The sequence below is a fragment of the Xyrauchen texanus genome, chromosome 3 (assembly GCF_025860055.1).
Source record: "Xyrauchen texanus isolate HMW12.3.18 chromosome 3, RBS_HiC_50CHRs, whole genome shotgun sequence".
NCBI lineage: Eukaryota > Metazoa > Chordata > Actinopteri > Cypriniformes > Catostomidae > Xyrauchen > Xyrauchen texanus.
Genome location: NC_068278.1, coordinates 43,725,080 through 43,741,295, shown reverse-complemented (window position 1 = coordinate 43,741,295; position 16,216 = coordinate 43,725,080). Strand labels below are relative to the sequence as shown.

Here is a 16,216-nt window from a genome sequence, read left to right as displayed (position 1 = left end):
CCCCTTTTCTCTGTCTGTTCTTATTCCTTCTTTCCTTTTCCTCTCGCCCACACATCTCTGATTGCTTCTCTCTTCAAGGAACTTTGCATTTTTCTTTTTTTTCTTATCTCTTCCTGCAAAGCATTTTGTTGTTATCCAACCTCTCTCTGATTTCAGCCTCTCTCCTACTATCGTTGTCCTTCGATTCACCTCTACCTTAAGGCAATATAGTTGTCCCTTCCTCCCTCTCTTTCTGTCCTCTCAATAGCCCTTTCAAACTTTTGGAGATCACAGTTGCCTCCATAAATGTCTCTTTCTTGGCCCTTGAACAAAATATGCAATGTGGAACTGCACACGTGTGGTCAAAACACTGTTATAATATCCAGCGAGATAAAAGACAACAACTAGAATTTCATATTTCCTGAAGGAAAATAGAATGAAAGTACTGTCTTGCAAACTGTCCACACCGGACACAAGCGGCACAATGAGATAAAAGCAAATTTCTACCATTATAATCAGTGACGCCGTCTACACTGGATGCGTCCGCCGCGTCACAGTGGATGGATGCCTCGTATTTCTTTTGCCATGAAAGCTTGTTCATTATATATTTAAACAGGCCTAACTTCTGACCATCTCATCAAAGCCAGCTTGTGATGTTTTTGATCTCTGATCTACTAATTTAAATCATCTAACTTTATCTTTATTTAGATATTGCAATAATAGAATTATATCAATAATTAAGTAACAAATATATTTTATAAAAATTCATTTCCATTGAAAATATTGTGCAATTATGCAAAACTCGACACCAAAAATGCGGAACGTTGCCTTAACTGACCAGTACAGTGTACACAGGGTGTTCAACTCAACACCAAAATGCTGCTCTGCGTGGTTGTCAAGGCATTGCTATGCAGTTGCTATGATATTCTGAGTGGATACACAGTGTGTACTGTGCATCCGCCCTGGCTGCTAACAAAACAGCATGTTCTTTTCTTCTTAGCTCAGGGCAGAGAGTGTGTGTATTTGAACATGTAAATGTGTCTTTTTTGTGTGTGGCATGGTGGTAGTTAGGAGAGAGGCTGTGTGTGTGAAGGAAAAGGAGAGACAGAGAGAATTGGGGTTGCGCATTATTGACAAAACAGTGAAGCAGAATGTCAAGGCCTCAGGGTGTATAGAGCGAGAGAGAAAAGAGAGTCTGTTGGATGGAAATGTACTGATGTCTTAGAAAAGGTCAGGGCATTCTTCTGGTCATGTGCTTAGAAGTCATTTCGTTGTGCATTTCTCAAAAAATTTGGTCTGTTTGTCTATGTGTATAAGATAATATACAGTATGTCAAATCTAGGGATTTTAATGATTAATTGTTGTTAATAATTTGATCAATTTATCGGTTGTTGATTCATTCATTCCAGGAAAATGTGTTTAGCAATCATACCAGCAGACGTTGATGAGGCTGTCTATTAGGGATGGGCACGAGTACTCGAGGACTTGGGTTCTCGGATGTGGCAGCAACGATCGATCACGAAAACGATGATCGATAGTGATCACGCATGATGTGACTTTTCACTTAATTCGAAATCCAGTGACAATTACCTGACAACTAAACAAAAACATGACAAAGACAAGCTTGGCAACCCTGTTGTTTTTAACGTAATAGGGGATTTATATTTATATCAATCATTAAATGATGTTCGCAAACCATTTGACTTCCATGATGTGATGGATTTCCTAATGAACAGGTCTTGGAACAAATAAATGTTTTTTAGAGAAGTACTTTATCCATTAGGAATGGGTTAATGTGTAGTCTTTATATGACAGGTGTTTGGAGGAGAGTGGTTGAAAAGTTATTACAAGTTATTATATTTTGATGAAAGATTATGAAGACAAACCTTTTTTTCTTTGGAATAACATGCACCGATGAATCAAGCACAATAAGACCAGGACATGCATCAAGAAAGTAAATAGGGTCTATTTGGATTTCATGTTTGTGTAGAGTGTGTGTAATACAGCTATATGATGAGTGACACGATGAACACGATGAGCATGTCACCTACAGAAGCTACACAAACAAATGGCAACAGGACTCAGTAAGCAGACAACGCAAAAAACAGTCACTCCCTTGACTTGGATTACATAGCTTGTTAGGAGAGGTTAAGAAGGAACATATGAGTGTTTGTCTGACTGTATGATTTACAGTACGTAATTGTGCAAAGCTGCTCTTGCATTTTTGCAACCACACATTTTTATTGAGAGCAGTAATAGGTTGTACTAAATAATATTGCTGGGGGGTAGCAGTCTCACTGTCTCCCCCTACGCTGTCCAACTGGAAAATCGCATCCAAACCCATTTATGATGAGTAGGTATTAAAGAGAGAAATACAGAGGAGTGTATTTATGTCAGTTTTTCTCTAACTAAGAAAATCAAGAGAGGAACTATAGCTGTGTAATAAAAATACACTAATACCTGAGATGCTTCTGCTTTTCATGATACAGCATGAATGAGGTTTCAGATTATTAAACCATCTGGGGAAGTACAATGTCTGTCTGTGTGTGTGTGTGTGTGTGTGTGTGTGTGTGTGTGTGTGTGTGTGTGTGTGTGTGTGTGTGTGTGTGTGTGTGTGTGTGTGAGGCACTAATGAAAGATGAGAAGGGTCAAGAAAACTACCTTCTATATTTGTCATGGATGAACAGAATTCACAACACTAAATCCAGCAACATCCACAAAATCCTTCCCCGGTTTCCATGGAAATCTCTAAGAAATATATGATCAAAGAGAGAAAATATATCACGGTCATAATTTTACTTTATACTTATGAATATTTAATTTCAACTGTCACTTTGATATTTGTATGTATCAGTGTAAAAATCTATTAATCATTCACGACTAAGCTAAAATCTACAAACTAAATCCGATACAACAAAATTGATGTCCAGAGATCAGTCTTGCTCCCTAGATTACAACATACATTCATCTTTCACATGGTGAACACCACGACTATGGAAAAAAATAACAGGGATCTGGCAAATGTTCAAGTGCCAATTTCTGTCAGAATAGAGGAGACGACAATTGAAGTAATAACACTATAAATGTTTGCCAAATTCAAATATAAGGACCACAGTGTGGGCTAGTACTGCCAGTTCCCTATCGAGAGGTCTCTCCTATTGCGGTAGCTTACGCTATGGGAAAACTCCGTTTCTCGAGAAATATTGAAGTCTTTATGTAAAACGCATTGCAGCTGCACAGCAGACAGTAATGAGCGAGGCAGCTCGGTCATTGGCTGTGCTGCGGCAACTGCTCGAACCAATGACGGGGCGACTCTGAACGCGCGCCTCGCGTTCGCGCGCTCAGAGCCCGCCGAAATTAGCATAGCCAGGCTATATAATGGGCACCCCGTCATGCGAGTTCCTTTAGATTTAATCTCCTTCAGCAAAGACCTTCTCTTCGCTGGATTCTCCGGATTGTTGGAGTCTTTCGCCCGCCGTCGAAAAGCCTACAGCAGGACCGCTAAGAGGACGCCGGCATCTTCAGACGCCTTCGAAGCCTTCTGCTACACCATCCGGCGCGCAACGCTATATCCTTTACTGCAAGCGCTCGCCCCTGCAACGCTTTTGATTAGTAAAAGAGCAATTTTTTCAAGGCGTTGTTGCAAATGCCTTCAGCCTGCGCCTCGTGCAGAGGCCCTCTTCCTGATGGGGATCGTCACATCATTTGCACTCGCTGCCTGGGACCGGACCACGCAGAAGCTGCTCTCATTCAGGGTGGATGCCCCGAATGTGACTCCCTGGGCCTCGCCGAGCTGCGCGCTCGCTTTACCGCTTTCGCCGCAATCGAGCCTGCTTCCACCGTGCTGCCGCCCCCTCCGTTCGAGCCGCGCAAGAAAAAGCGCCGCTCACAGAGGCTGCCAGAGCACGTAGACTTCGGTGACGTCACGCCGGCCCTTGAAAGCTTCGGGTTCAGGTCCAGACTCGTCCATGGTGTGGAGAAGTTTGGCCTGGTAAACTTGTAAAACCGCCATTGAATGAAGCGCTGACGCAGCTTAGCCGGCAGCGGCGTATGCGCGACCGGCGAGAGCTGAGGTGGATCTGCAGGGCTTCGAGGGATGAGAAGCTTTGGCTTTCCATCCGGCGGTGGAGGGTGGGCACAGATGGTTGGCCACAGCCTCCTCGAGGGGCAGAGTTCCCTCGTAGCCTCTTTCTCTTGCGCCGTCCACTGAGGAGAGCGAGGACCTGCACGCGCTGTCATCAAGCGCTGCTTGCCTGGAATTTGGACCTAACGACTGCAGAGTTGTCCTTAGGCCAAAGCACGGGTATATTCCTAAAGTGCTCTCCACACCCTTCAGAGCACAGGTGATATCTCTGGCAGCGCTATCGTCCCCAGCAGACGAAAGCGACGCTAATTTACTCTGCCCGGTCAGGGCGCTCAGAGTATATTTGGAACGTTCTGCCCTGTTCAGACAGACGGAACAATTATTCGTATGCTTTGGCGGCCACACTAAAGGTCTCGCAGTCTCAAAGCAAAGAATATCGCGCTGGATAGTGGATGCTATAGCGCTAGCTTATGAAGCCAAGGGCCTTCAATGCCCCTTAGGCGTCAGAGCTCACTCTACGAGGAGCATGGCCTCCTCGTGGGCTTGGTCGAGTGGGATACCCATTGAAGATATTTGTGTGGCGGCGGGCTGGGCCTCGCCTTCGACATTTATCAGGTTTTATAACCTACAGGTCCCATTGCATTCCAACATTCAATCAGCCTGACTGTAGAATGGACTGGAGTATGTATATGCTGAGCATTATCTCCTCCCTTACAAGGTCCGTCTCTGACCGACTTAAAGGATTTTTTATGCATATCAGTACATAGAAAACTCAGTACATAAGATATGTGCTTGTGTTTGTACAATGAGCGCCCCACCTTGGGGCAAAGGCGCTCTGTGTTATCCCGTTATATAGCTCGCCGTTGGCTGGCTCGTGGAATAATCACTTTGCTTTAAGGCTCAGGCATCTGCCTCTGGCTTTATAGAGCGAAGTCAGCACGCACGGCATTTTGCAGGGTGTTCCCATAGCGTAAGCTACTTACGCAATAGGAGAGACCTCTCGATAGGGAACGACTCGGTTACTAACATAACCTCGGTTCCCTGAGAGGAGGGAACGAGTATTGCGTAAGCTGCCGTGCTTGTGCTTGGTCAGTTCGCTTCAGTCGATTGAACCTAAAGGAACTCGCATGACGGGGTGCCCATTATATAGCCTGGCTATGCTAATTTCGCGCGTTCAGAGTCGCCCCGTCATTGGTTCGAGCAGTTGCCGCAGCACAGCCAATGACCGAGCTGCCTCGCTCATTACTGTCTGCTGTGCAGCTTCAATGCGTTTGACATAAAGACTTCAATATTTCTCGAGAAACTGAGTTTTCCCATAGCGTACTTACGCAATACTCATTCCCTCCTCTCAGGGAACCGAGGTTACGTTAGTAACCGAGTCGTTTTCCAGCATTGCGACGTAACACTGAATCAAAGTGTTTACAACGGTTTCATTCAAAAATGATAAAGCAAGTGTCGTGATGAAAAGGGAAAAAAACTGTAAAAAAAGAACTTCCACATTCTCAAATTGCTTGAAACTATTAAACAACAAGCAACTTAATATATATGAGGAAGTCTGAATGTATAAGTAGAGGTGTTTACATATATTTATTCATCCAAGTGGTTGCATGTCAGATTTCTCGACTGTGGCAACAAGGTCACCTGTACGCAAATAAAAGCAAAAGGTTTTGTACACACTCGCATTTCATAGACCAAAGGCTGTGAGAAATCTTGTAATAGGGCTAGTAATCTCACAATGCATTATATCAAAGAAGACAAGAAAGAAAGAATTGGATTGGACAGCTGAATTCTGCTGAGTGCTCCAGTGTGTCCTGAAGGTTCAGGGTGATGCAATGTTTGGACTTGCTGCCCGTTTTTGAATCCGCCCTGTCACAGCAGGGCAAAACCAGTTTCTCTATTCGGCCACATGGCTCGTGAGATATGATGACTAGCAGCTGTGTGCAAGGATCTCGACAAGGTCACCCGAAAAAGGCTGTACAGACTGTATACAGTAGGAATGCAATGCTTTCAGTAAAAATGCCAACAACTTGTATTGTAAAATTACAAACGGAACAAATTCCTAATGTAACAGCACCTTAAGTCTACTGTTTACTTCACCCTCCCTGAACTCATGCTGATGCTTGAGTTCTAGCTTAGGGAAAAGGTGTTTACATGCTCATATATGAAAGCACGTACAGTAAAGTTTGATATATCTGTAGCCGATTAGACGGTTTTAAGTGATGAAATTGCTATTGTTGATAAGAGCCATAATGGATTGAAGAGAGGGACTTTGAGGGAAATTCTAGTCAGGCAATAAACACACTGTCGTTTGGCACACAGTAACTGGGACTGGGACACAGTAAAATGATCAGTCAAATAACATCCCAGTGCGCAATGCTTACGGGAGATTGCGAACTTTCCCCTGTTGTTCCCCCAAAGTATTTTGATGACTAGATCATTTGATGAGAGCAGATTATCAGAACTGACAGAAGCACAATGCAACTGATGGAGCATCTTTCTAACACACAACAATATTTTCTCCTCTTGCTGCAGCACAGCAGAGAAATGCAATAACAAGCCTGAGGTCATCAGTCAAATCTCTGCATTGGCATCAATCTTTTAAACCCATAAATATCTGAAAGTTACGTAAGTAAAAAGGGGACTAAACCGGTTACAAATTAGGATCTGATTTAAATGTTAAGGATTCCCAGGGAATACACAATCTGATCAAATGTATACCTTGAATGCACTGTAAGTCGCTTTGGATAAAAGCATCTACCAAATGCATAAATGTAAATGGATAGCACATAGCTCTCCTGGTGGTGGCCTTGCGTTATTCTTAATGAGAACAGCATAACTGAGTGGACTTTGTATTTGTGTGTAGTAAACCGTTTGAGCTCATTCGCACAGACCAGACCAAAATTCAATAGCTCTGATCCAAAAGGAACAACTTTTCACCCTCAGGAAAACACATAAGTGAGATACATCAATGACTATCGGCATTCTACATGCTGATGGTCCATGATGGAAAATATGTTGAATCATATGCTACCTATCACGCACTTTCTGACCTTTCATCCTGAACACACACACACACACACGACCAAATGTCAATAAGAAATTCCCTTGGGAGAGCTCTTTCCCCACACTAGGCAGTTCTGCTTCGAATCACGTTTTATAGAGCAACCTAGGTAAAAATCTCATTCAGTGCAAGTCAGAATTTCACAGAAAATCAACTTATATCTGCTACAACTGGAAACAATAGAAGGGCAAATTGAGTTTGAGTATACTGCAGGGTATAATGGGGCTTAAGGCACGTCTTAAGGAAAATGTTTTTTTTCTGGTCACAATTTTGAAAAACAAAAAACAAAATGATTGAATATTGATGGAGCAACATACTTTGTGTGAAAACAAATAAAAATGGAAGGTTGTTTTGATTACAATTGTTTCGTTTTTTTGTTTTTAAACATGGCAAGGGAGCCTTTTACACCAAAATTGGAGTAAAAGGCCCGCACATTTGTGATAAAATGCCCCAAGGCTGGTTAAAGTGATACCTTGTAAATATAGGGACAATGGTTAAATGTCAACTTAGGCAAGTTATTTTGAGAGAGCAAGATATATGCTTATATATGCTTAGATCATAGATGCCCAAACTAGGGCCAGTAATGGCCCATAATGACCTTTGATTTTGCCCACCTTAAAATTAAGTAATAATAAAAACAAAATGCTATTGATGCAACTTTTCATTACATTCATTTAGTAAATAACAAATCTATTCTCCCCACTTAAGAAAGACAGTGTGGGGGACATATTGAACATAAGTGTACATATATAGTTTATATATATATATATATATATATATATATATATATATATATATATATATATATATATATATATATATAAAACATACACATAGTGATGAGCCAAAAAATTATGACCACCTGCCTAATATGCTGTTGGTCCTCTGCCTGCTGCCAAAACAGCGCTGACCCATCAAGGCATGAACTCAACAAGACCCCTGAAGGTGTCCTGTGGTATCTGGAACCAAGACTTTAGCAGCAGATCCTTCAAGTCCTGTAAGTTGCATGGTGGAGCTGCCGTGGATCGGATTTGTTGGTCCAGCACATCCCACAGATGCTCAATCGTATTGAGATCTGGGTAATTTGGAGGACAGGGCAACACCTTGAACTCATGTTCCTCAAGCCATTCCCGAACAAGGTCTGCAGTGTGGCAGGGTACATTATCCTGCTAAAAAATGCCACTGCCATCAGGGAATACCATTTCCATGAAGTGGTGTACCTGGCCTGCAATGATGTTTAGGGTGGCACATGTCAAATTGACTTCCACATGAATGGCCAGTCCCAGGGTTTCCCAGCAGAACATTGCCCAGAACATCACACTCCCCTCACTGGCTTGTCGTCTTCCCAAAGTACATCCTGGTACCATCATTTACCTAGGTAAATGGCGCACACATACACGGCCATCCACGTGATGTAAAAGAAAATGGGACTCATCGTACCAGACAACCTTCTTCCACTACTCCAAGGTCCAGTTCCGACTCTTGCATGCCCATTAGGCGCTTTCGATGGCGAACAGTGTTCATCATGGGCACTCTGACCGTTCTGTGGCTACGTTTGCGATGCACTGTATGTTGTGATGCATACGTCCCATAACCATCATTTACATTTTCTGAGACTTGTGCCCAGTATATGGTAAGTTACTCTAAAAAAGTCATTAATTACTAACTACAAATTACATCTTCTATGGTGTAATTAGATTGCTGTACTAATTATTCTGTCTAAAAAGTAATTGCATTACTTATTTAAAGCTTTAATTACTTTCTAAAACCGTTATCAACCTTGACCAGATGAAAAATACAAGGATAGACTTGAAACTGTTCTTTTAATTCTTTCAAATAAATCATATAAAATCAAATATATTACTCATGAACTGGTCAAAGAATTTAAGGGGGAAGCATAAATTAGAAAATTAGATGTTATATTTCGATTTTAAATTCACTATTGTTTTAAATAGAATTGTTCTATAGTCTATACAGTATTTAATGCAATTAATCAGAAGTAACTAATGAAATTTCTGAAAAATGAAGAGTAATCCCTTTACTTTTTCAATGAAAAAATAATTGAATTACAGTAATTAATTACTTAGAAATGCATTACACCCAACACTGCTTCTGCCACACTGCTTTTGGCTCATCCGTGTATATATGAATATATAACGTCTTATAAAAAATCTGAAAATTATATGTATTTTGTTTAAAAATAAATGTGATGATTTCAGGGATTCTCATTAGCTACACAAATTTGCAACATTTAAAAAATTATAAAATATTAGATCAACTTACCTCAAAATTATATATATATATATATATATATATATATATATATATATATATATATATATATATATATATATATAGCAGTGTATAGTGACAAACAGGTGTTAAAGAAAATGCAGTTACTTTTTGTTGCTGTTTAGTGTTTTGGGAGAAAATAAAATCAAGAATGACTTTTACCTCAGGGGCCTTTAGGCGCTTTGTACCCTATGAGTAATTCTGATCTAGATTTCTAAACAGCAACACAACTAATTAAACCACTGACACCAGAAATCATCAAAACACATCACACCCATGTCTAGTGTTTTGAATATGCAAGATGTGTTTAAGTATTAAATTGCAAAAGGTTCTAATGAGACTAATCTTTTGCTTGGCCGCCCAGATTTAATATATCATACATTAATTGATAGCATACACTGTCCTAACACAAGATCAGCCAGATTGTGCTGACAGGTGTCAAATGTAAACTCACCAGTTCGTCCAGGTTGCGCATATCCAAAAGGACTCTCTTCTGCTGTTGTTGCCAGCGGGCCAACAGTTCTGGGTCGGGCTCGCCAATGCTCTCTTTTCGGCCAAACGTCCTGTTCGGCGGGCTCGACTCCCCAAGAGCCTCCGTCAGGTTTTCCTGATCCCGTATCTCTTCCTCGATCTCCTCCTCGAGTTGAATCAACATGGGTGCGAGCATGCCGAATTTGGCCCCCCGGCGAGCCACCTCCAGCAGGCACAGCACGAAGTTCTTCTCGTTACATCTCTCCACCAGGTCGTTGGTCTCGAACATGAGCACATCTTTGATCCAGAGCTCCTGTCTGCACCAGCCGATGAAGTTTGACACGTTGTCCCTGGCCAAAAAAGATCCAGGTATGACGTTCCTCGACTGGAAGACCACATCCTTGCTGGGTATCCGTAGCGACTGCGCCGCATCTGGATAATTTGCCTTAAATTCGTGGGCGGCGCGGTTAACGTTATTGGCATGCCGGCAGAGCGCGCAGCCGGTCTCCAGACACTCCATAAAAGTGTCCGCCGTGATGTCCAATTCGTACAGCGTTTTCAGCCATTCAGCCAGATCCTCCTTCATGGCGTACAGGTATTCCTCACTGGATTTAAACGGCCGGATGCTTTTGAGGGCGGCGGACTGAATGTTGCTCTGATCAGCCATATTATGGGAAATATTAGTCTCAATCAAGGCACGTAAATGATGTACGATTGTCTCATACAGTAATCCTCCATAAACAGTGCTGCGGGTGGCGAAATATCCGTGTCCGCCCGGCCATCACACAACGATATGCGGTAGGTGCGAGGTCCTACAGCGGGCCGCTTTGACTCTCAGCGCCGCGCAATGATTCGCGATACAGCTGTTGGATTCCGCGACGGATTCCGGATGTCTGTGAGATACCCGCCTCCTTCAATGACCGCATAGCGATTACTCATTATCCTATGGAAGAGCAGACAGAAACTTGACAATAATCAATAGATTCAGCTCGAGCACATTATTTTCCCACAGGAAGGGCTCTCGCGAATCTGAGGAGCATCCACAGTGGCTAACAACGTTCAACAAAGCCTCGTTTCTTCATTCGTTAGCAGGTTATCGGAGCTGAGAGAGGCCAAATGGCCGAGTCGGGCCCGGTCTACTGGGGCACTGTAATATTAATCTTCATTCAGTGGAAATTATTGTACTCGGCGCCGCCTCCTGCCCAACACGTGGAGTTGCAGTAGCTTATACACTAACTTACATCTCATTACAGGATCAAAGGCAACTTTATCCCTGACCATCTTTTTTATTTAAATCGCTTGAGCTAGCTATGCCAACGGCCAAAACGTTTATATTTGCATCTGACATTCAGTTGATAATAACGATAATTTTTATTCAAATCCAGTTACTGTTTTGCTAACAGTCAGTTAATAATGTTCCTCTTCTAAAACATAGTATGCCTACATCTTTTCCACGACTACGGTATACATCTTCTGACATGGTGATTTAAGAAATGAGACACACTGCATCAGTTAGGGTTATTAATCACTGCAATAATGATTCAGTCATAAGCTAAGTATCTACTTATTTAAATCCAAATGGCAACGTTTTATATTTTTTGTCCAGGCAGTATAGTTTTGAATAAACAGTAACAACAGAGATGAAAATTAACTTCTGTGTGAATTTGTACTTTTGCTACTGAAAATTCCAAATTTTAATTTTGACATAATTTTAAAGTGTTGATACGGCAAAAATTAAACAAATTAAGTTTTGTCTTTCCAGTGTGTGTGTGGATGCATTTAAACCATGTGTGTGACAACTAGCCTCATGGTAGTTTGTGGCCTGCTCTCCCCTACAGTGAAAAAGGAGTTTGGTCTGTTCTCACCCAAAACTGATAAGATCGTTTCAAAAGATGTGGATTTAACCACTGGAATCATATTAATTACTTTTATGCTGTGTTTATGTGCTTTTTGGAGCTTAAAAGTTCTGGATACCTTTCTCTTGCATTGTATGGACCTAAAGAGCAGAGTATGTTTTCAAAAAATCTTTGTGTTTTGCGGAAAAAATTAATTCATACACATCTGGGATGGCATGAGGGTGAGGAAATGATGAGAATTTTCATTTTTGTGTGAACTATTTCTTTACTTTGCTTATCATTGATCTGGAATTTGCATGTGCCTTGACGGAAACAGTAAACATTAATGCTTGTAAAGAGTAAATCAGGGTCAATAAGGACAAATTTGTTAATGTAATATCTACACGCACTGTCTGTTCGGATTAGTCCATGCACTTAATTAAGAGTGCATGTGAACGCAAGCGAAGGGCAATTAACTAGTGATGTAATTAAGTGCAGATTTGATTTCCTGTAATAATTAACTTTACCACTATGTGTGTTATGAAGGTTTTACAATTTTGAAGGTGTTACAATGGTTGGCAGACTGGAGACGTGTAGCTTGATTTTAATTGTTGTTTACTTCAAAATGGGTAAAGCAAGTGTCTTAAAGACAAGTACAACATACCTTCTCTTGCTCTCCTCATTTAAACTATGGTGTCGAACTTTAAGGTTTATAAATCAACTCAAGGAGAAAGGCATTTAAGGCATTCTTTGATCCACGTTCCTAAATGCTTTAATTTTAACCAAGCCCGCCAAATATAATTAATTTGGCTATCCACGATGCTCCAAACTTTTTAGTCAGTCAAACTCGCTGTCCTCTGCCAACGGTCTCTTGGTCATCAGCAAATGAAAAGGACCATTCCGAAAAGGCAGACAAAAGACAGACAAGAAAACATCATCATGATGTTAATCAGCATTCATTCCTCTCCTTTTAACAATCAGTTCAATGATTGCAGGACAACTGAAAGCCTGTCTTCAGAAACTCAAATTAGCAAACTTAGGTCAAAGATACACACAGGCTATGAATTAAAAGGCAAAATAAAAGTGTCTACTAGGATTAAAGCCTGAAATCGGGATCTTCTTAATGTAATGTAAGTTTTGTTAATACTTACCCACTAAACATGCAGGGTAGACCAGGTATGAGATTTGATCACTTATGAGGAACACCCAAGTGTCCAACTTCTCCCTCCAAGTGTTGTCCTATTTTAAGGCTCACTTTTGCTTTGCATATTTCAGCCATTCAACAGCAAACTGGCCAACTGCTGATTTAAATCACTCCCACTTTTCTCTAAATATAACAGCATACATAAAAGACACTAATTATGTGTAGTGGGAAGATTTTCTTCAGATTTTCTCATCTTGTATTCTGAGCTGCATATACTGGTTTTCACCAGTAAAGAACATAAATGGAATTGAATCTTTTTTTTCTTTTGTTACTACTCTTGTTTAACTTCAGTCAGCCAGCCCAGACTACTGCAGTGTGATTATTCCAACAGCAGCCAAAGGGAGGCCCTTGTTTTGATTTGAAAAGCGGCAGTTGTTTCTTTAAGAGAGCTAGACAGAGGGGAGGACACAGTGAGAGGATGCATGAGATCATTCTCCAAGGCCTGGATGAATCAGCTCTTCTGTGAACACACAGACATATTGGTTTCACTATATTAGTAAGGACATCTCAAAGACGTAATGGTTTTATACAGATGCAATGATATATTGCAATCTATACCCTAGCCCTGTTCTTCTGTTACAACTCATGTATTATTTGAGATGTAAAGTTGTTTAAAGGAAAATTCTGGGTTCAATACAAGTCAATCGACAGCATATGTGGTATAATGTTGATAGCCAAAAAAATTGCGACTTGTTTCTCCTTTTCATTTAAAAAAAGAAGCAAAAATCAAGGTTACAGTGAGGCATTTACAATGGAAGTGTATGGGGCCTATTTTTGGAGAGTTTACACATAAATGTGATGATTATTTTATGAAAGAACTTACATCAATTCTCCTGTTAATACGTGTGTATTATTTAAGATGTAAAGTTGTTTAAATTGTTTTTATGGTCATTTTAGTATTATGTTGACGCGGCAAAGAAGTACAGAGAAGATTAGCGAGCACTAAAATCATGTTAAAAAACATATTGTTTATATTTTGTGGCAATTTTTAAAACAGCAAGTATTTGAATGTTTATGGATTGGCCCCATTCACTTCCATTGTAAGTGCCTCAATGTAACCCAGGTTTTTGCTCTCGAAGTTGAAATGACTTTTTGTGGTAATCAACATTGTTCCACATGCTGTCAGTTGAGCTTAACGTGTATTAAACCTGGAATATTCCTTTAAATCATAGGGGTTTACAGAGTTACATTGTCATGGCAACAAAGTTATAAAACTGGATATAACTTTAAACAAAACAGTTGTTAAGCGATTTTATCACACTAAAACTGGAGTGGAGGAGTAGTGGGATAAAGCACATAACTGTTAATCAGAAGGTTTCTGGTTCGATCCCCACGGCCACCACCATTGTGTCCTTGAGCAAGGCACTTAACTCCAGGTTGCTCCCTGTAATTGTGCACTGTAAGTCGCTTTGGATAAAAGCGTCTGCCAAATGCATAAATGTAAATGTAAAACATGTCAACACACATATTGTTCACGTCTTGTTGCATTACTTTTAAAACAATAAGTATTTTAACATTTACAAAATGGCCCACAATTCACTTACGTTGTAAGCACCTCACTGAGTGCGTTTAAATGCACATTAAAAGTTTTATTTCAGTCATATAAAGCAATAATTTGTCTTTATAAAATGTCATGAAAATGCATTAGTCATACTGAAATCGCACCACTCTTACAAAAAACCTAAACCTAATTTGCCGCTCATTATTTTCACATGCAAATTAGCTTTGATTCACACAAACGTTCGCCAGCAGTTTACAGCTCTTTGCCGGTAGAGGTAAACTTCCGGCAAACCTTTGGGAACAATGGACAATTTGCCGCAAAGCTCATTTACATGTAAAAGTGGCGAATTTGTGGCAAATTTGCCATGAACTCTTGATTTATGTAAGGGCATTAGGAGGTTTTTGCGAAATTGAACAGACCTAGATAATGCAATCGTGGCTTGGCTCCGTCCAGCATGTACACACATGAATAATGTAGGGCCCCCCGTCAATTTGTATGCAAACACGGAAAGCTAATTCGCCATGGGTTCCCTCGCGATTTTCTGGGTTTTTAGAATGCTTTTTTTTTTTTTTTTTTTTTCACTTATTACTTGATATGTGAATGTTTTGTTCTACAACATAAATTACACACTTTCATACCTCAAATGTGAATTTTGAAGCCAGTGTGTGTTTTTTAAATTTTAAATGATGTTACATGTATGTGTTACAACACTGTACATCACACCCTGCTGCGTATGGGGCTGCGTAGCCACAGACCGGTCAGAGTGCCCATGCTGACCTCTGTCCACCACCGAAAGCGCCTACAATGAGCATGTGAGCATCAGAACTGGGCCATGGATCAATGGAAAAGGTGGCCTAGTCTAATGAATCACATTTTCTTTTAGATCGTGTGGACAGCCAGTTGCATGTACGTTGTTTACCTGGAAAAAAAAATTCAGGAATGGTTTGAGAAACATAACAATGAGTGTTGACTTGGCCTCCACATTCCCCAGATCTCAATTGAGCACCATGAGATGTGCTGGACCAACAAGTCCAATCCATGGAGGCCCCACCTTGCAATTTACAGGACTTGAAGGATCTGCTACTAATGTCTTGGTGCCAGATTCCACTGGACACCTTCAGAGGTCTTGTGGAGTCCATGCCTCGACGGGTCAGAGCTTATTTGGCGGCACGAGGGGGACCGACCCGATATTAAGAAGGTGGTTAATGTTGTGGCTGATCTGTGTATCTGGTTGAGACCAGCGGTGCATCTTCTTTGGGTTTTCAAACACAGAAGTAGAAAAATGGCGCCCTCAACTGACGAGTGTTATGAATCTGAATATGGCGTTAAACTAAATGAACCGCTACAACTAATACACAATGATGATTGACAGGCAGAAAGCGCATTAAAGTCACATATTTGTTTGCTAATTACAGTCTAGTTCCGTCATGGAGACCGGTGAGATATCTCAAGACACTTATTGCAGTGATATCTTTCAGGTAGAAGAAATATTTTCTGCATAACATTCCATTAACCCTCATTTTGTCTCCCGGTCATTTTTACCCAAAGAGGATTTTCTTTAGCCTGAAAATGCTAGTTAATGTTATCCAATTGGACTAAAACACATGGTATAACATTTTGTTTCCCCCCCCCCCCCCCCCCCTCATTTTGCTATATTATTACCAAATATTGGATTAGATCTTTTTGTCAACTTGCTTTTGTTTAATTAGCACAGGTTTTGTATTTCTATTTGGAAATTACTGATCGTAGGCCACACTGACCTGAGCTTATTAACCTATTTTTATTTTAT

The 16,216-nt window shown here is 40.7% G+C and overlaps 1 protein-coding gene across 1 annotated transcript in view; it reads right to left on the bottom strand.

Annotated features, from left to right (window-relative positions):
- The window catches only part of LOC127627595 (GAS2-like protein 2), a 45,651-nt gene extending 34,145 nt beyond the window's left edge, over nucleotides 1-11,506 (bottom strand). The window contains exon 1 of the mRNA XM_052104036.1: nucleotides 9,871-11,506. Coding sequence (XP_051959996.1) covers nucleotides 9,871-10,554 — 684 coding nt within the window. The 5' untranslated portion in view covers nucleotides 10,555-11,506. The remainder of the gene's footprint in view (nucleotides 1-9,870) is intronic.
- Between the last annotated feature and the right edge of the window lie 4,710 nt (nucleotides 11,507-16,216).